At 42.7% G+C, this 21,247-nt stretch overlaps 1 protein-coding gene across 4 annotated transcripts in view; it reads right to left on the bottom strand.

Moving 5' to 3' along the window:
* Window positions 1–21,247, bottom strand: part of WDR72 (WD repeat domain 72) — a 1,103,881-nt gene that overhangs the window by 719,043 nt on the left and 363,591 nt on the right. For all 4 annotated transcript variants that reach the window (XM_085644161.1, XM_085644164.1, XM_085644162.1 and 1 more), the window contains exon 7: window positions 14,380–14,499. In XM_085644161.1, the coding sequence (XP_085500287.1) occupies window positions 14,380–14,499 (120 nt within the window). The remainder of the gene's footprint in view (window positions 1–14,379; window positions 14,500–21,247) is intronic.

The following is a 21,247-nucleotide window of genomic DNA, read 5'->3' as shown; positions in this document are numbered from 1 at the left end:
TATCGCCTCTACAGCGCGGAGAAACCCGGCACATCGCATTCAGAACTGCTGCGCCTTGGAACCAGTGATTCACAGCCATTGCATGGAGAAATCTGGTACATCACCCCAACTGCATGGGGATCTCAGACGCATTGCTTGGCTGCACCCTGTATCTCGTTGTTTGTGACCAGGATCAAGGTACTTTTGCTCAGTGGGCCCTTCTTGGGTCCTGTATTCAGCCCACACTCCATCGAGGTCGGCCTGAACTCTTGACTTTGCCCTAGTCCAGCAAGACTAATTAACTCTTTAAGCACCTGCTGGATTTAAGTGCTATTTTTACATTTAATCTTCAAAAACTCGAATCTCGATTTCACTGATTGGATTTCTGTCACTTTGGTCTTGTTTACTTATAAAATTATTCTTTATTTATGAACTGGCGTGGGGTCTTCTTGTGGTGTTTTCACTGTGTTACTGTTTGACAGGTTAAGCCTGACTACTCTGTGCCAAGCTAGCAGAGGGTAAGCACAGGTTAATTTATGGTGTCTTTGTGACCTACCCTGACTAGGATTGTAGTTCTTGTTTGGACAGGGTGCTTACCTCTGCTAACCGGAAACCCAATTTCTAAGAGTTAAGGAACAGATAGAAGTCCCTACTCCCCACCCACAGGCTTGCCCAAGGCATAAAAGTGGCATCACCAATACCCCTCTCAGAACACCCTTAGACCTGTGAAGAGTCAGAAAAAGGACTGCCCTGCTGTCTGAAGAGCCTGAAGATAAACTGGATCTGCTTGCCATGAACCCAGGAGCCAGTCTAAGGGCCAGTTGGCTTATCTCCTGTTCGAGCTACAGAGACTCAATAAACTTCAAGAAGCCTTTCTTGCAACTGCTCAACTGACCAATGTCAACGGGGCCTGCCCTAGATTGCTGCTGACTTCAGCTGGAGTGAGTTCTGATCTCCAAGTAAAGTCCCCCATGTCCTGGACTCTTGGGAGTTGTCAATATGAACTCCTCCCAAAGGTTCCTCAGACCTGGAACTTAGACACCTTTTGCCAACATTTTGCTCTGAGAACTGACAGGAGACTAGGATCAACCTGCCAAGCTGACCCTAGGAAGGAGCAAAGATTCATGCTGCTCCTGCTTGGAGCCTTTCTGCAGCAGTAAACCCATTCCAGTGGGACATCCCAGAGTGGGTATATAGCCTCATGGAGCCCTGCATTTCTACAGTGTACACCCTTGCTCCAGTATTGAAATACGAGCTCCAAAAGAGTGACCAAGTCAGAAGGTACAAATTCAAGCCAGGGCGTAAGCACCAAAAGTATCCAGGTGCCGAGGGACCTTCTCTGGGTGCAAAATTCAAATTTATCCTACTATAAGCTTTCCTACCAAAAGTTAACAATTTCACCGAGACCTCATCCAGTGACTATCTGACAATGGGGAGTCCTCTTCAGTAACAATCTTGCTGAGGATTTGTGACTTCTATTCTTGAGACTAAGTCAGAAGATAAATCTTTCCACCAGGACAAACCTAGTCCCAGTATCCGCCCTGCACTCCATTGCTATGGGCCTTAGCTTTTGACTGTTCCCCGGTCAAGCACAACAAGATAACTGTAGTTGGCTCTTTGGAGCTATTTTTAATTCAAATTTTAAAAAATCATACCTCCATTTCTACTGATTGGATTTTTAAACCTTTGGTTTCAATTAAAATGTATTACAATATTCAACATTTTTCTAAATTAGTATGGGATTTTTCTTGCAATGTATTTTCATTTTATTACTGTTTGAGTGTTGAACACATAATTTACACATTGCCTGCAAGTTAAACGTCACTGCTTTTGTGCCAAGCTATCAGAGGGTTAAGCATAGATTTATTCAGTGACTTTAGTGGTTCATCCTGACAAAGATTGTGAATATTATTTGGTGTTGATTCTCACCCACCTCAACAAATATTCACATTTTTATACCCATCTTGCATGAGAGACAGTCCCATCAGGAAGGTATTGTAAGGGTGCACTCGTCCTGCCCACAGATCTTGGTTGCAATGTTGGAAGATATAGTTGCCAAGAGGGATGCACTAATCCGTTCTTGTGCAATATTTGAAAAGTCTGGCAATCTAGTTGGCTATTTTGGCAGCCACAACTGTAAAAGTGACCATGCTGTGAAAATGCCCACTTATTATTCCGGTGGTTTCTAGAGTTACAAGATGGAGATGGTTGGTGTTCCCTGCCACCTCTCATTCAGTTTGTTTGTTCTGCGTAACTCAACAAATCCAGAACGAGGAGCCTTGTTTACATGTTAAGCTGAAAAGAAATAGAGTCACTCAGCCAACAGTGATCCACATTTGAGTTCCAAAGTGTGCAAAGATGAGTGTTAAGTTCGTAGTATGCTCCACGCAGTCTTTTCACCAGGCATTGCTGGTTAATTAGATGGCAGCAGCAAGGAAGAATACAGATGAAAGTTGGTTAATACAACTCAATGAGTGTTGGGTAAAGAAGAGCAGGATGGGTTTCAAAATCCATAGATCGAAGATGGGTCAGACAGGTACGGAGCATTAGGTTATTTTACAGGAGTGTGGGTGATGCCCCAGGAGTCAGGTGGTGGTGAAGTGGGAACTCCGATAGATTTACAGAAGTTGTGCAATTAGTCTCCTCGTGCACGAAGATAGACCTCCCCTAACCATTTATTAATTCAGTGAGGTTATGCTGTAGTAGTAAAGTGTACCCATGAGGCACAGGGTCAAGACTCATTTGCATATGGCTGGGTTCAAACTGGGATGGCATGGTGAGCAAAAAAACGATGGATTTAGGCCCAGATCTCTGTACTGGGGTGAATGTATGACATTGTTCTGCATTCTGTCCATCAACTGTTGTTTTTGCATTTGTCACCCCGAGTGGGAAGGGTATGCCCAGACGTGGGTCCCGTGCTCTCCATGCCACTGGAATCAAGCTTTCTTGCCACAAAAAATGGATATTACAAGGAAAATAAATACTCTGGTTGCGGCAGTTAGGACCATTCAGAAATCTATAAGTGACTTGTCTTACCGTCCCTTTTTGAAAGTAATTGCTGCAAAACTGCTACCAACTTTAACATATGGGAGTGACGCAATGAATGGGAAGGATGCGGAGATCATTAATAATGCGGTTGCAAAAACCTATAAAATGTTATTCTTCCTGCCAAAGAATGCCTCACAAGCACAGGTGAGATTAGAATTTGGGTTAAATAATCAGCAATATGCAAGGAAAGGACAAACACTTAAAGTATGGAATAGAATAAAAAATTACCAAGATAACCAAATATCCCGGCTGTTGTGCCAAGAAGTAAAAAATAACAGAAAACGACATGCCTGGTCCTATCTAAATACAGCAATAGAGGAATATGGTATAACATCGATTTGGAACAATACAATTGCTCAGGAAAGCTTCAAAAAAACTATTAATAAACTTACCAACCACCTATCATTGATAAAGGATAAAGACATACTAGTGAAAAGGAATCATGCATGGCCAATCATAAATGGAATAAGGGAAAAAAGTTTAAAAAATATCTCGAATCATCATGGTCTAAGAAAAATAAATACATCTTTATTAAAGCTAGATTTGGTTGTTTGCCAGGATTATGTCACTTACCTCCAAGGAAGAGAACAGAGGAGGACAAACTATGCATGCTATATAAATCCGGGCAGGAGAACATTATCCACTTACTGTATCTTTGTCCGGAGTTGGAATATGAAAGAAACTCCACTTTTAAGAAATTATTTAATAATTGTGGTGTAAGGACATGTAGGCAAGCCCTGATAGCATGTCTTAACCCTGAAGATTTATTAATGAATTCTGAATTTGTAAAATTTATATGTGCTGTTGGGAAAAAGCTGGATGTATTTATTTGATTTTATAATGGATTATGTTAATATATTTTATGTAAGTAAGCTCTCTTAAATATAAATATGATTGATTGTCTTATTGATCTTGATGATATTTTAGTAATTTTTGTAAGATTTTAATTAATCAAACAAATAAATAAACTTAAACTTAAAGCTATCTTGGCTGAAGAGGGGTGAAACCCTGAAACCGGTCCTCGGATGCTTGTTTCTAGTCCAGGGAGGACCTGGCTTGGCAGTTCGGGCTGGACTGTACCCATGAGGCACATGGTCAAGACTGATTTGCATATGGCTGGGTTCAAACTGGAACGGCATGGTGAGCAAAAAAACGATGGATTTAGGCCCAGATCTCTGTACTTGGGTGAATGTATGACATTGTTCTGCATTCTGTTAATCAACTGTTGTTTTTGCAGTAGTAGTAAAGTGTGCTTTGGGCTATAGGCATTATGCTAGCCATTCTATCAGGCTGGTTGAGGGAACACAAGTAGTGGCAAATGTAACGATTCACATAGTTCAGATGGGCGATGGCATTTTAACTCATACAGATAGCACACCTGGGGATGCCCTGTAAGTACTTCTGGCTGCAGCGCCCCTTTCTATTGGATATATTGGCTCCTTCACTTTTGTATGGAGGGTGGTCTTGTGGTTTGCCTGGTGCTTCTAGGTGGGCACTGGGCACAGGGCATGGACTGCATTTATGCTTGGCTGTGGCTATTTTGTTCCTTGCTTCAAGTTATCCACTGTTACTCTGCCTACTTGCCTTGTATTCTAGAGGTCCTGTGCCTGCATGACCTTGCAGTGCTTTGGTATTGGTAGGCATACGTTAGTACATGGCACGTATGCATTTCATCTTCTGGCCTTGCCTCCTTCAATAACATACAGGGTCTTGACTATTTTGTAGGGTTTACTTCCACTAGGGCAGAGATCTTCAAACTTTTTTATTCTGAGCCCCCCTAAGCAAAATGTTTTGAGGTCGGGCCCCCTCCAAAACTTTATGGCAAGGATTGGGAGAGCGGGATGGACATGGCTGCATGCAGGTAGCAGGGCTTATGAGATGATTTCAGGAATACTTTTTCTATAGCTTATGAACCACACTAAATATGAGACTTGTAAAACAGCAAATGCATCAAACAAAAACAGATATTGTCTCAAACAAACTGCTCCCCAGAATTGGGGTGTTGTGAGCCCCTCACACTCTTTGACCCCAATCCAACTGTACCTGCTGCACTAATGATAACTGCAGTCCTGAGTAGCAGGCTATCTCCTCTGCATCTTTTACCTCTTCCCCACCATGACGGATCATCACCTCGGTCCTAATGTTTAAAAGGAAAATAAGCTCTGATGCCCCTTTTTTTAAGGTAGACAGTCATAACTGTGATGCAGTGGCCCCTCAAATCCCTGGGCCCCAGTACTGCTGCATCTAGTTCCTTATTGATAACCAGCAGTGACCACTTACACACTTGGTAGCAGTACCAGCCTTACTAAGGAATGTCCCTTTAAAAAAACAAAAAACACTTACATTGTCCCCTTCTTTGGGGTATCTCTCTGAAGCAGCTATCTCTGACCATTTGTAAACACAAAAATGAGTCTGCATACAGTGCTCCCTATTCTGGGCCTTCTCTTTGACAATATCTATGAATCTCGCTCCTATCCTCTGTCTTCTGGACCATTACTTTGAGGCCCCCAGGGATCGAGAGGATTAGGGTTCTGCATTGGAATGCAACCCTGCTGGCCTTCTACCTGCCACTCCATGGAATCATGTTTCACAAAAAACTGCCCCTGCATGGTTAATACTAACTTTGAGGTGCCTTTGCCTGAAAGCAAAGTGTGTGGTGGTAGTGCAGAAAGTTAAAAAAGAAACCAACCTTCTTACCAGCAATTAATTGATTGAGTCACTTAAAAACAGGGCCACCGGAATTATGAGTTTCTGCAGCAGCAGTGTTTTCCACATAATTATCAGTTCACTGCATTCGCTACATTATCTGCAGATTTCAACTAAAAAAACTTGATTCTAGCTCAAACAGAACAAAAGTTACTTAAAGCATGACAAAGTCTTCCGGAGCAGTGGAAGGCCCTTTGCAAAGATTGACTGGTAATCTTGTAGTTGCTTACTGCTGTATTTGGGTGCTAAACTGGTACTTAGGAGGTGAAATATTTTCCCTGACAGTGTCACCTTGAGTTAAAATGACAAAATAATGAAGTAACACTAACCACAAAATGTGGCGCATTGTGCCGCATAATTTAGTCAAACCTGACGCATAATGTTGTCCTCTTCTGCTGAATGATTCCAGTGGCTCTGCTTGAAGCTTCATGGTGGCAAAGATCCATTCTTTTTGAGGTGTAATGTAAGGGTGTTATCAGCTGAGATCTGGAATAGTGGAGACACTTACAAAAATGTCTGCGTTAGATACAGTTTGAGTACTTATTACTAAAAAGTGTATTTTGTAAGAACTTGTTTATCTCAATCACTGCATCAATTTGCAGCAGCCTAGCTTAGAGTATGTAAATACTGTTTTAAAATAATGACGTACATTTTCACAGTGCTTTCTGCCACAGGCTGGGACCTCATAGCACTATAAACAGGGCCATTGGAAATATGCGGCAGGAGATGGCCAAATTGTGCAGCATGGTTGACTAATTTCTGCAGCAAGCAAAGGTGAATTAGTTTTTTTTTAATCTGCAAATTATGCAGCAGATGATGGATTATGTGGCAAATGCGGGAAATCCATAACTATGGGCTGTGAGTGCAGGGTGAGCGTGAAAGTGAAGGGTAAGAATGAGGAGTGAGTTGTCTGAATGCAGTGTGCATTCCCAGAAACTTGAAGTAAATCAGCAAGTTATTAACGGAGGCGTAGGGTTTCGGATGTAAGTTAAACTATTGCTACTATGGTATTAAGCAGGGATGGAGGGTGAAGGAAATAAATAATGTGCTGATCCTGCAACAAACGTCCAGTTTTATGATTAGGATTGCCAGCTCATTAGTTTGATGTTGTATACTGTACAAAAATCAACAGTCAACTAAAACCCTGTTTTCAGCACTTATCTGTGCGTACTTCGAACAGCAAATATAAATAGGAAGCACTTTTAATTGTGTTTTAGGGTGGCCTGAATGATTCATGACGGTAATTAAAGGGAACAGACAGAAAAGTCAAATTACAAATGAATACATATTTTTTGATTTATAACCCTATTTAGTGTTCAGACATGGTCTTTGCAGGCTCTTTAAACATACATGGCTAGGATGTTTTCTACTGTCAACCCTACTTTATATTCCTCTTTATGAAATGCATTTTCACACTACAGCAGTAAATGTAAAGTACAAATGTAAGGAATAGATAGAGTGGGGGCCCACGGGGTACTGAAAACAGAAAAAAAACTAAGCCTCTGTAACCACTTTACAAAGGTATGCAAATGGTCTTTAAAGACCTGTGAAAAACTCAAAAATCGTGCTGCGTGCCGGAGATAAGACACCAGACACTGCACAACCGAGCCCAGAGCAGCACACTCACTGACCTCTGGCCGCCCTACATAAATGAAGACAGCCTGGAAATGCAGCAAATAAACATTTCCGCACTTCCAGGCTATTTTCATTTACATGTAAGTGCAGAGGCCTTTGCGCCCCCCCTGGGAACCCATCCACGCCCCCCAGGGGGGCACATCCCACAGTTTGAAGACCACTGCACTACTGCCTTTCTTGGAGCTCTATAAACCCCAACATGCATTTTCCTTTGGATACGGTGCTCCACTTCTGTGTACAAAAGACTGATCAACTGCCTTGTTGGGACTGCTGTCCCTTCCTCTTTGATTTGACTTTAGTATCTTGCATGGGTCAATGTGCCCTTGTTCCCTGTTTTGGATTCGGCAGGGTGCCTGTTTGTGATTTTGTCTGGGGTAACAATACACTAGTGTCAAACGCTTTGTGAGTGTGCAAGTGTGGTAGTTGACAGCTCCTCGCTCTCATCAAGCCAGAGATGGCCTATCCTGCCAGCACCTATGGCCGTTTGTTTCACTGTCCGGGAGCAATACATAAAGACCAAGTGTCAGTGACACATAGTCATGTGCCCCAGTAAACAGACACCAAATGGTCAGGGTAAGAAAATTACAACTTTCTAAAAGTGGTATTGTCATAACTGTGATTTATAATCCAACTTTACCATTAAAAAGGGCTTTAAATTACCATTCTTTTAACACGAAACTCAACATTTCTACCTGCTCTCCATTGAAAATTACCACATATTCATTGCAATATGTTAACCCAATATTATCCAATGGGAGATGAAGGCTTGACATTAGTGAAAAACATATTTACAAGTTTTCCACTATCAGGTCATATAAAAGTTAAAAGTACATGTCCAACATTTTACATACACTGCACCCTACCCTCTGGGCTTCTTAGGGCCTACGCTAGGGGTGACCTATGTATTAAAAAGGACAGCCTGGGCCCGGTAAAATGTTTATTTTGGCAGGTCCAAATGGCAGTTTAAAACTGCACACACAGGCTGCAATGGCAGGATTGAGACATGTTTAGATGGCTACTTTAGTGGGTTACATGAGTGCCCCAGGTCCCCTAGTAGCATTTGATTTACAGGTCCTGGGTACATATAGTACTACTATACTAGGGTCTTACAAGTACATTAAATGTGCCAATTGGGTGTAAGCCAATATTACGGTTTTTAAAGGAGAGAGCACAAGCCCTTTAGCACCGGTAAAGTGTGAAGAGTCCTAAAGTCAGCAAAAATTAGATACTGAAAGGCAAAATGTTAGGGGAAAATCATGCCAAGGATATCAGGCCCAACATTAAGTCAGTGTATTTTCTTCTAAAATGAAATCCTTAGGTAAAAGAGACAAAAATGCACTTTGTAAATTAGAAATATGTTCAAAATAGATGATGAAAAAAACAAATTGAACACCCTCTGAAGCAACTTGCAAACTACAAAATTGCATGCTATAAAACAGTCACCATAAGCAAATGACTCCTTGGTACAGAGCAAACTAGACTGCATAGGTCTATGACACCTTTAAATATTTGCATGACAGCAGATCAAAACTCTAAAAACTACAATACCTTCATATATACTGTAGGAAGCTGGCTTTGTATATTCTATACCAAAGTAATGTATAGTATGCACAGAGTACAGTGGAACCCCAAAGGTAGGCAGAGGTAAAAGTAGATAACATCTTACTCTCTATTTCTGGTAGTGTGAGCGAGCAGTAAGGCTTTATCAGAGGGTAGTGCCAAACATTTATTGTACACACTCAGGCAAGAAATGATGTCACACACTCAAAGACTTAACTCGGATCAATTTGGTTATATAAAAAAATTTTTTCGTCGTATTTATTTTCTAGAACCCAGCCGGGCCTGGCACAGGTAAGTATGGAAATACTTTGCTAGCATATGCAGTTTTAAATACAGGTTGAATGCAAGGAAGTGATTACAAAAAGGATTACTTTGTTTTATCAAGCAGTCGGAATTACTTTACTTGTACTTTTCCTAAAGAGCCCGGTATCTCTAGATACTCAGCTGGTGCATTTCCTGAGGGAAGGAATAAGGAGTTAATGCATTCAGTAAGTTCAGTTCAGATTTATAATATCTCTCACGAGCCACACTTAGTCCTGAGGAGACAGAACCGGATTTACTGGTCCATGAGTAGGATTCAATCCGATGAGATCAAGTTAGCCAACGGGCTAAGCACAGTCGGGGGCTTAGGGACTGCGGCAAGCAGGCCACCAGATTGGGAAACAAAAGCTCCTGAGGTCGAGGTCAGCACGGTAAGGCCCAAAGGCCACCTCAAGAACGACACCGCCAGCGACACAGAGGCTGCCGGGTATAGGATGCGGTCTTCGCTGAAGCTACAGAATCGGTCGACAATCCCTCGGAGTCGGTCAGCGGCTGTTCAGGCTAATGGGATCTTTGGAAGTCATCGCTTTGAGAGCGCAAGTGTTTGGAGATGGAGACGGTCGTATGGCCGCAGTTGGTTCTTCTGGAGCGCTTTGGTTATGGATTCAGTCAGGGTGTCGCCTTCGGTTGCGGGGACCTTTTAGTTCTTGGCTGCTGGTTTGGTCTTGGAGCTGTCCAGGGAACCCTGGGATCCAGGCTAGGCTCGTCAGGAGGACCTACTGAGGTTGTTGGGTCACTCCGGTTCAGGGCACCGGGAGCAGAGTGTTGGGGACTCACCGACTCGGCTAGAGTAAGAGTCGGTTGTATTGGAGCAAGTCCAGTGCTCTCGGGAGACAGAGTCTGTTTGGTTTCGAAGGCAGTGCGAGATCTCCGGGTTTTTTTGGACTGCTGGCTGCAGGACACACCGAGGTGCAGGAGGAGTCTGAGGTCAGGACAGGCCAATAGGGCTGGGGCCAAGTCAGTGGGTGTCCTCCTCTTCCTTTCGCTGCACTGCTGTTCAGTCTTTCTTCTTCGGGTTTCTTGTTGTCGGCTCTGAGATGAGGAGGCAAGGTTCATGGTGACAATGCATTATAATATGGAGGCACTTGAGAGGGATCTGACAGCAACTCAGAACCAGCAATGCTATCCTATTGGTTTGCATGCCCTGCTGGGGCACCCCAAAGCACAATATTCAAATTTTCATAAGCCTAGCAGCTTCTAGCGTTCTTCCTTAGCACCATGGGCTTCCCTTTGACGTGATGGCCTATCCTGCCAGCACCTATGGCCGTGGCTGCAGGCATCTGAAGAATTGCTTTTCTCTTTTTTATGTGAACACTGAATTGCTTGCCTCAGTGGAACTCTCCTTATTTAGTTGCACCTGACTCTTCCTGGTGCGCATATACTGCTTAACTGACTATGAAACATGTCAAGGACCACTTGAGCCTTCAGCTCCTCCTCATCAAATGACTCTGCTTTCTGAGGCTGAAAGGAAACTGATGTCTGCTTCTTTTATCCATGTGTGATGCGGACTTTCAGGATGTGGAGCAAAGGAGTGTGCGCAAAGGGAATGCTTGGGCTGCCTGTTTGACAGTATCATCGGGCCAGACTCGAAGACACCTCAAAGGGAGAATGGCAGTGCCTTCCTCCTGGGGAGGGGAAGGGAGGAAGAGTGTGGCAGTGCTGCTGATCCCTGTTCCTACAGGGTTACCACAAACATTGCCTGCAAGGCGGTGCTCAGTCTTGGCAGGAGCCTGCAGCCATCAGTGTACCCGTTGCAGTGCCTCCCATGAGCTGCAGATACTTTTAAACATAACTCTATCCCCATTGGGATACATTTGAAGGGGTTGCTGCTATTCTGCTTTAATGGTACACTCCATCTACCAGTAGTGGTCTTGTGAGGACGGTTGGCCCCCAATTTAAGGTGGATGTTTCTTGGCAGTTCTTGTACACCACCTGATCTTCCACTTCAATTTACCTCTCGGAAGACGACTGTACGCGTTCTCCTTCCCAGTCCTGATATTTTACCTGAGCTGAGATGTTGCTGACAGCAGCACACCACAATTCTCAGGCAGATCACTGTCCATGCCTGAACATCCCTGGAACAAACAAACATGTCAAAGCCTCAGTTTCTACTCCCAGGGCACCCACAACAGAACCCGTCCCATATACATCCAAGGTGATCTCCTTCCATCAGATTCCCATGGTGGTTCACCCTCTGCTGTCCCTGAGAGAAAGCAGGGAGGAAATGGTACCATCTATTGTGACAGAATCAAACAGAGTTTAACTACTTCCAATCAAAAGTGGTTCTTCACACCCGAAACGGGTGCATACATCATGCTACTCCTTCACAACTGTTCTCGCTGCAGGGCTTTTAAAAATGTGCTGACGGTCTTAAAAAGTGGGAGTACTAGGCTAATAAGCTACATAACCCTTTATGCCTAACTGACACTCCAAAGGATCAGGCCGGTCTCTGTTCAACCCCCTTCAAGGCATTCTTGGTAGCAATAACATTGTGACATAAAGGTGACATAAAGGTAAACTCTGAGCCTAGTTCCACACACGAAGGTCTACTTTCTTCCCTTCAAAGAAGCTCCCTGCATTGGCTGAAGCCAGAGATCGGGCTGCCCTTGCTTTGTTCCCTAGGGGAATATTCTTTCATTGCTCGTGAGGAAGGAGTTGCTAATAAGCTTATGGAAATTTCAATCCACCACCTCCCTCTGCCAAGGGAATACTAATCTCCTAGGATATGCGTATTGTTCCAGGGGAGTTTGAACTCTCAGCTGATGAAAATAGTAATTAGATGACCTAGATAGGGATAGTCTAAACCTAGGGCAGCAAACCAGTGTCATGGATCAAGTTTTCAAGGGACATTTCTTACGGTTGAGTTAGAGCATTCATTTGTATACCACAGTACCATGAGAGTACATGGTACCATGAGAGTGCAGACTACCACAGTGAGTTTGGGATCATCATGGTACAGCCTCTTTCATAGATAATTATATAATTATTGAAGCAAGCAGCATGGCACATGCATTGATAAGAATATACCATAATTGGCCTGCGGTCGATGTTAGTTGAGGATTTTAAGTCTGAGATAATGTCTGCGATCTCTGATGTCAAGTAGTGTGGAGCATCTGGAAGTGTAAATAATTTTTTCAGAACTATATTGAGACTCCTGAGATGGTGAGGAAATCTTGAAAGTTGAAGAACAAGGACTAAAACAATGTTGGCACTTGGACCACAGAGCAAGAAAAGTACACTTTTGCATCAAAATGAAACACAGAGATGAATTGCATCTCTCAAACGTTCTTGCATGGATAAGCTCTGCTAAGAAACAAAAAGATCAGTCAAGAGAAGTTTGGGTATTCTGAAAATAGATGCGTTTGGGTTGGTGAAACACTTCTTGTCTGACTTTATTGAATGTATGTTTTTCTCGTCACAGACTGATTTGGATAAAAATAACAAAGGCTTCATAAGTCAATACGTTTTTTTTTGTTGCATTAGCTGCATTAAGCAAAGTAAGCTGCTAAGTTAAATCAAAAGCAAAGGGAAAATAAAATAATGGCTACTCATACACATACATTTAACAGCCATATATAATACAGAGACTGCCCATGTATTATAAAAATCTGGGCAATATGATCAGAAATGGGTGATGAGCTGCAGGAGAGAGAACAAATTAGCGAGACATAGTATAACTTTTAATAGCCCACTCTTACTGATTGCACAATATTGCCACTGTAAACACCTGCAGCCTATTAGGCTTAAAAAATACATTGGTTAGTCAACTGCAAAACTTTACACAGAAGGGACATTCTCCTATGAGAAGCTGAACTCTGAAGAAAGTCCTGTTTTCAATGCTGTGCAACAGCTCTTAAAGCATACAGATGATAAACTCCTACTCATTGATCAAATGCATTGTTCACTGTGTTTGCCATTCAAATGCCTTTTCTGTTGTAGGAAGTTGTGAAGTGATCTGAAACCTTCAAGGTGTATAGAATCTAATCTTAGCTTTTCGGAGAACAAAGGCTTTATTTAGAGGTGAGTGGTAACTGATAACCTTCTCATCTTTAGTAGAAATCCTAGGTTTGATGGATAATTCACAAGTAGAATTTCCTCAACCACATCACACTCTGTGAAAAGGAAGTACTGTGGATTATCCACTTGATACACTTCTGTCTCAAAGATAAGGATTGTGCATTACCATCCAACTCTAAATAAGTCCTTTATTCTCCGGCACATGTTTTCTTGGATCTGATAATAGAGAATAACAAATACACATAGTAGGCTAATTAGGTTGATCCTTGGTAAGATGTTGGTAGCAGGCGCACATCTATTTTGCTAAATGCTCAGAATCTTAGCCAAGGTAGCACTCAAAAGCTGTCTAAGTTGGTGAAGAGCCCAGAAGTAGGAAGGTAATCACCCCGATGACTGAAAATATCATATTCCTTTCATACCAAAGCTCATCCAACAGACCAATCATTTACTTTTTTTTCTGAAGAGCGAGCAAGCCAAACAAACTTCAGGAAGATCACTTTTGCCATAATTACTTATTAGTTGCAAATATTATTGAATACATTGACACAGGTTTTGTTTCTATTACAAAAGATCTGACTTCATACTCGCAAGATAAAATCAATCCCCAGACGCATTTACATGTACTGTGGCTACAAAATTATAAACTGATAGAAATCAATGTTATATGTAGAAACACTTCTATTTCCCATGATGTGTGATCAAAAGTATGTGAATATTTCTTGAACGAGACTGGTACCAAACGAGGAACACACATGCACTTTTGAAAAGGTACAGCAATACCTTTCGAACAGTGACACAGAAAAATAAATAATTGCATAAACATGAACGAAATTTAATAGAACAATAAATAGTACTCTAGGAAACCTGTAACTGTCATAGGTTTCCAGGAGTATACCCTTGTAAATTCCTGAAATTTAAATACCTTCTCCCATGTGAGGGAATATACATGAAGCTGCGAATTGTATGCATAATCAATAAAATGTTTAGAAATATCAGAGGATACTGGCTTAGATTTACATGATAGCCACGTGAACCCACTTAAACTAGGCACCATAAACTCAATGGACTTGCAAAGTAGTATACATTTAAATGAATGGTAGCATCAGTCCATACCTTCCAAGAGTCTGAACAAACAACCAAAAGAAGTCGCTCCGTATATTTACAAAAACGCACAGCATGGCAGTTTTTAAGGTCCAAAGATTTAGATTCCGTTTCATAAACAATCTGCTTTTCCTAAGAAAAGAAAACAGTTTCTTGGCATTTAGACATAACTTAAACATACAAATACATATGTAAACAAAATGATCATCACTCATACCATGTGTTTTTGTTGTATTTTAGATATTAAAATAGCTAATAAAAAGGAGCTATATAAAAGATTTTACATTGAAGAATAATGGTAATCATAAATCCTCTTTAATGGTAAGTTGAGTTTCACATTATTTTAGAAATGCCACTTTTAGAAAGTGGACATTTATTTGTCCTTACTGCTCTCTGTGCCTTGCATCCTGTCTCCAATACATGTCTGGGCTGGGTGACAGCTACACTTTGTGCATTCCCTGTAGACAGCCACAAACAATGGAAGGGTGGTTGTGACAGAGGACTCATCTGCATTCTGATAGCTCTTCCTGAGTAGGGAGAGAGAGCTGACGCTTACAACTGAATAGGCAGTGTCCTGTGTCCCACATAAAGAGCTGATTACACCCCACAGATGGCCTGGCAGACAAGGATGGGATGAAAGGGGTCTGTACACTTTGAGGAGCTGCTTGGACGTCATCCCCCCTTCAAAAGTGCATTTGGTTATAAGTATTGTGGCTTTGACCCTACCAACAGAGTACACTACTGGACCTGTGAAGAACTCTACCAGGACTAATGACTGGTGTGCTACAAGGTTAAACACTCTGCTTGTCTGACTGTGCTAAGGAACTGCGTCACTGCTGTGCTGAGCTACCATGCTTATCTCTGCCCTGCTGAGGATAAAGAAGAATGGGCCCATCTCACTTGAACACAGAGTGACTCCAAGGACTTGCTGGCTTGCCTCCTGTTTTCTGAAGTCTGAGGGTCAAAAAAGACTTCTTGCAACTCTGCTGGTCTCTGCCTTCCATAAGTCCTACCCTTGCCTGAGGTGCCCCCTCCAGTCCTGGCCCTTAGACGTGTGTACTGAAGCTGTTAAAAAAAAACAAAAAATAAAATCAATGCATAATCACTACTGCGCCAATTGGAGCCGACGCAGTGCCCTTCGATGCCAAAGACAACCCTGCATGGCTCGATGATGACGCAGGACCCAACTGTGAGGCTCGAAGATGACACTGGGCTGATCCAAGGTCCCAACTGCGGGGCTTGACTTTCACGCATTGAACCGACTTGGTGAATCAGAACCAACACATCATAGCCTCGACGACGACGCTTTGCTCCCTTCAAGATATTTTGTCAGCAGGACCTATATGAGTCCTCTAGCCACCTTGCCAACCACCACGGTCAGCCTAACTTTGGATTTATCACACTCTTTCTTGGCCTCAAGTAACCATTTAGCTCTATTGACTTCTAAGCACTTTTTATGGTTTATTCTTTCAAAATGCAGAACTCCGGGTCTACTTATTGGAGTTTTGTTCTTTTTCTCTTGATTTTCTCATAAAATGATTCTCCCTTTGTTTAAATCTGTGTGCAGTCTTTTTGTGGGGTTTTTCATTGTGTTACTGTGTGTGTGTTGCACAAATACTTTACACATTGCTTCTGTAGATAAGCCTGACTGCTCTGTGCCAAGCTACCAGAGGCTGAGTACAACTTATCTTTTAGTGTGTATCTAGCTTACCCTGACTAGAATGGTGATCTCTGCTTCGAAATGGTGCATACCTTTGCCAACCAGAAACCCCAGTCCTAACAAACATTTATGTCATATGCAACGAAAGCAAAAAAGCAATATTGTCTTCTTTACTTTAAATCCTAAGTATTACAAATTGTACAGCATTGTCTATAAATGAATAAACTCACTAGTGTATGAGAAAGATGCATCTAAGATGTAGAAAACGTACTAAAATTACTTATTAGCTAACCTTTTAAATCTAAAATACCATGTCATCTTTCTCAAGAATAAGGTTCTTATAGTCTTATAAAACATCTCTCTGACAAGCTCAATCTTGTTCACAATTCTAAACACATGCTCTTCTCTTCTACTCACAAACAACTGCACACTTACCTCACCACTTCTTCAAACTCTCTTCCACCACTTTATCAGTTAAAGCCCACCAGGTATGGGTCATTGGCACCTTCCTCTTGTCTCTCGGCATGATGTCACCTCTCTCTCTCTCTAATTATGTCATCTTGCTAGTTCATCTCCATTATACTTTGATTTCTCAGGCTGGTTTTCTAAAAACACTGATATATTTTCCTAGTTACTACCACAAACAGCAGTTACTTATGAACGTTCACCAATTTGTACAAAAAAGGATGGCCCATTACTGCCTAATATTTTGCTAAAATAAAATGGTCTATCTGTCTTTGTCCATGGCACCTTTATTAGTGATTCTTATCTTCATTCTTGCCTCTTCAACTGCTGCTGAGGAGGTTTTGCCTCCTCTAACACATGTTTGAAATTCACCATCTTCATAATCACCAAATAACAGGCTAACACTTTAGAAATCCTTATGCTCCAGAGGATTTACCTACATATTACTGCATACCACTAACATCCTAATAACATTATTTACTATTAAAAAATTAGACCACTGTCAGTCCTCCTCCTGATTCTACCACAGAATGTATTCATCCAGATAAATGGGGTAATCCAGAGTAAGGTGGAATGAAATAACCACTATAAATCAGTGGCCCTCCTTTAATGCCAAACAATCTGTTATCCTCCTTATTTATAGGTGGGGGTAATGCTTCAATGGCGTATTAAAGCTAGGGGTGGGAGGTGAACTGCGCTCCACCAGCAGAGTCTGCAGAGTTCTGCCAAATCCGTGTTTCACTAAGAGCACAGAGTTCAGCAAAAAACTCAAATTCTACTGTTTGGCTGGGTTTGTCCACCCCTACTGGATAACCTGAACAAGTGAATCAGTGCTGGCGAGCAGACTATTCCTGAAGGCAGATTTGACGGGACTCAGACACTGCCACACAGCAGCTCTCTAGAGGCACCATCCATTGCTGAGAGCCATCTCACTTGTATTGATGTCACGAGCGCATCACGTTTGCCACCCATTCCTTATCATTTCTGTACAAGGCATTTGAACAGCAAAATGAGAGGCTATTCATGACCCCGGAGGAAGGTAACGGGCAGGAAATCAGCAGCTTTCTGCTTGTTTTTACTAGTTTATTTTTTAAACATTTTGCACAAGTTGAGGAAGTGGATGTGGAAGGGGCGTCTAGGAAGGGGACGACAGAAGCTCGAGGAGGGTGTGGAGGGCTAAGAGGAGTGGAGGAGTAGAAGAGAGCGTAGAGCCATGTTGGTGGGGAAGGACTATCTAGTACCCTTCATGACCCCAAATTCTGATTCCTAACTCCCAAAATACCCAGTGAGGCTGCACCCTGATGTGTAGCTGTGATGGAGGCACACCTAGTGAACCAAGGGCAGGGGAGGTCTGTGAAGGTGCCACACACGCTGTTAGGTGAGCGGGTGCACGAGCTTGACTCACTGTATAGAGGTGAGGGTAGTGGGTGATATTGCGACAGGGACTAGTATCGGAGAGGCAGCCACACAGTGTTGACACGTGATACCAGCAATACACTTTTAAAATGTGTGTGCACCAGATTACTAGCAAAATGGTGACCCGACAGATGTGCAAGATGATGTCGTAGAGAAGCTTGGCACACTGAGTGGGCCCGTGATACCATTGGTGCACGGGCGCCATTTGCCTAGGCTCGCTGGTGAAGCTGTGCACACCCTAGCAAATGATGAAGTCAGAGAGGCCAGCACACTAAAGGACATGTGGATTGGCCCTGATTGTGCACTATCAGTGTGCACACCTCAGTTGTAGTTTGGCAGCGCATGGTCGATGTGCACGTACTGAGGTCAGAGAGGTAGGCAACACAAGTGAGCATGTGATGTCACTAAAGCATTGTCAAATACTGTGTGCGCAACATCAGTGGCAGGTTGATACATGCACTGCCTCATCTCAATTCTCCTTAACACCTCGTGGCAGTAGCATGTGTCAGTTCACCTCTGCTGACCAAGAGGATAAAGGTAGTGCATGTTTCTGTCACTCACCAAAGGAACAGCTTGGAGCAGAAGTTGGCCATCTGTGGGGGTTGGGTTTCTCCTCCTTGGCATTGGCCTCCATGCTACGGGTGTCGCAAGAGCAAGCAACCCGACCTGCTGTAGTGTAGCAGTGACAAAAGTATTTGCACTCACAGCTGGTCTGGGAGAGGCAGTCGCGATGGCAGTCAATACCTGTCTCAATGCGCTGAGAGATTAAGAGCTGCAGCTTTCACTGAAGGGACGATGCAATTGTTACTAAGGCCACGTGGAGCACTAACAGGCCCACCTTGCCTGCACATTTGTTGGCAGATTCCTTACCATACAACCTGGTAGGCATGACAAGTGCTGAGCCTTGACTTCGCAGGCAATTTCTTGGTGTATCTGTGTGAAAGATAGATAGAAGCTTGACAATAGACAGAAGAGTTCAAATGCTGCCAGATGTTGTGGAGCAGCAGCACCGTGTTTACTGACCTCTCTGGAAAAGTTCCCATTGACTGAACTTACATTAACTCATTGCTCTCTATAAACTGGGACAGAGCGGAACTCCACGGAATTCCACTTAGATTTTATGCAACTCCATGGAATTTTGCGTAGTGCAACTCCGCAAACTCTGCCAATCGCTAATTAAAGCTGCATCAGCAATCAAATTCCATCCACAGATTGCTGATGACTTCAGTATATTGATAATGTTCCAGATCATAATTTTCTAGGTTTGGTCCGTCATGCATGTTAGTGCACTCTGGTAAGTGGTGCATGGCTACAATACTCATTGCAGCTTTTCCATAACCACTAGGCTGGTGAAGGGTCTGGTCTGGCCACATGCTATAGTCTGTGACCAGAATCTATGGCACATGCCAAAAATGTCAGGCTTTGATATGTATGACACATTTACCCAACATCCTTTATGATACGGTTCTGGTGGAACGTATGGGGGCACAATTTAACCAGCACAATCATGACCTCCTGTTAGGAGGTGCCAAGGACCAAGAGGGTGCTGAGTGTGATAGGATCTTCATTGTGAAATCTGAAAAGTGGAGGCAAATCTTCATTAACGATGAGGAACTATCAGAAAAGAACTATACCAACTGGAATTGCAGGTACAATTAGGTCAAAAAAACGATATATCAAAACCTCTTTTCTGTAGCTCCTGATGACGTTAGGGCAAAGCTTCTGTCTTGAAATATTGCTGGGATGAAACAGAACTTTGAAACTCTTCTGTCTGTCATAGTTGATAAGAAAGGTATAATTACAGCTTTGTAAGAAACCTGGGAATTGGATGATGTGGTGCTGAGTGACTACAGAGTTTTAAGTGTTAGTGCAGTTAATGGGCACTTTGGTCGCCCTGCTGGGTGTTTAGCTGTCATGATGTCTGTAAAATATGATGTTCTTGGGGCCATCTAATTGAAAGAATACACTCATTTCTTGACTTTGTCAGTGTCCAGTCTGCTGTAAAAAAAGGAGACTAAAAAGAGGCAAATTGGCTGTCTAGATTTAATACTAATCAATATGTACTCCACCTCCCCCCCAAATAAAAGTCAGAAAAGACAACTTACAGAGCTGGCAGTATTATTGGAAAAGATTCATTTGTCCTACCCTAATGTGCCAAACTTATTGATGAGTGATTTTAATGGAAAGATTCCACCTAACCAGTTGAAGTATGAGCTATAATCAGAGGAAAAAAATGCCCTAGGGATTCCTTGTCATGTCTTGCCATGTCAGTGGGGAGATGGGATCAGTAGATAACTAGTTCCTCTGATAGACAGCCTAAATAGGACTATTATAAATGACAGATCTGTAGGTGATCAGCCGACCTAGCCCATGTTTGATAACGGGAGGGTGGCTACACTGATCGATTATGTTATAATCTCATCTGAAAAGTTTGGGTCAGTAAAGGATCTAGTAAACAGGTTATCCAGTTGGCAGTGGCCACAAACCACTTATGCTTTTGCGGTTTAGTGGTACTTACCTAAGAGAACATTGGCAGAATACTCAACCAATTTATTGCAGGAATGAGAATAGATTAGTGTCGTCTACAAAACTAAAACTTCACACTATTAATGGCATGACTGAGTTGTTGAATTCTCAGACTAATCTATAATCTCAGAACATAGTACAAGATTTTGAGACCTTATTGTCTCTGTAAAGGACGTGGAGTCTGTGGGCTTAAATATCATGCATGCAGCAGCTCGTTGCTGGAGTCGGTGAGACCAGGGTTGCGTTGCGGAACAAGGCAGTGCTCTCTTTGGTGCTTTCAGGACACGTAATTCTGTGACGGACTCGATGACAGAGTCGGTTACCCTTTTCTTCTCCAGGCAACTGAAACCAGGGGTTCCAGAGACGGTGTCCAGAAGTTTGGCGAGGTCTTTGATGCTCCTGAGACCTTGTGAACAGGAGGCAAGCTCAATTCAAGCCCTTGGAGATCTCCCTCAAGCAGGGGACACATCAAAGTTTTTTTCTCATTTCCTTGGCAGCAAGCAGGCACTGCAGGCCAACCCCGGACAGCAAACAGCAAAGGGACAGTCTTCCTCCTCAGCTTCTCCGGCTCTTCTCCTTGGCAAAGGTTCCTCCTGATTCCCAGAAGTGATCTAAAGTTCTGGGTCCCAATATTTATACTACAAAATCTTTTGTTCTCTGGTGGCAGAGAAGCCCTGTGCTTGGTCAAAACCAGTTCTGTCCTCTCTGTTGCAGCTTAACATTCTGAGTTTAGGCATACTAAACTTTATTTTCCTACCTTGTTACCTGGGGTAGTTAACTCCCCCTTCTATCCTAAGGGAACAGGTAGCCTTG

The sequence above is a fragment of the Triturus cristatus genome, chromosome 3_1 (genome assembly GCF_964204655.1).
Source record: "Triturus cristatus chromosome 3_1, aTriCri1.1, whole genome shotgun sequence".
NCBI lineage: Eukaryota > Metazoa > Chordata > Amphibia > Caudata > Salamandridae > Triturus > Triturus cristatus.
This window is presented reverse-complemented; position numbering and strand designations above follow the sequence as displayed.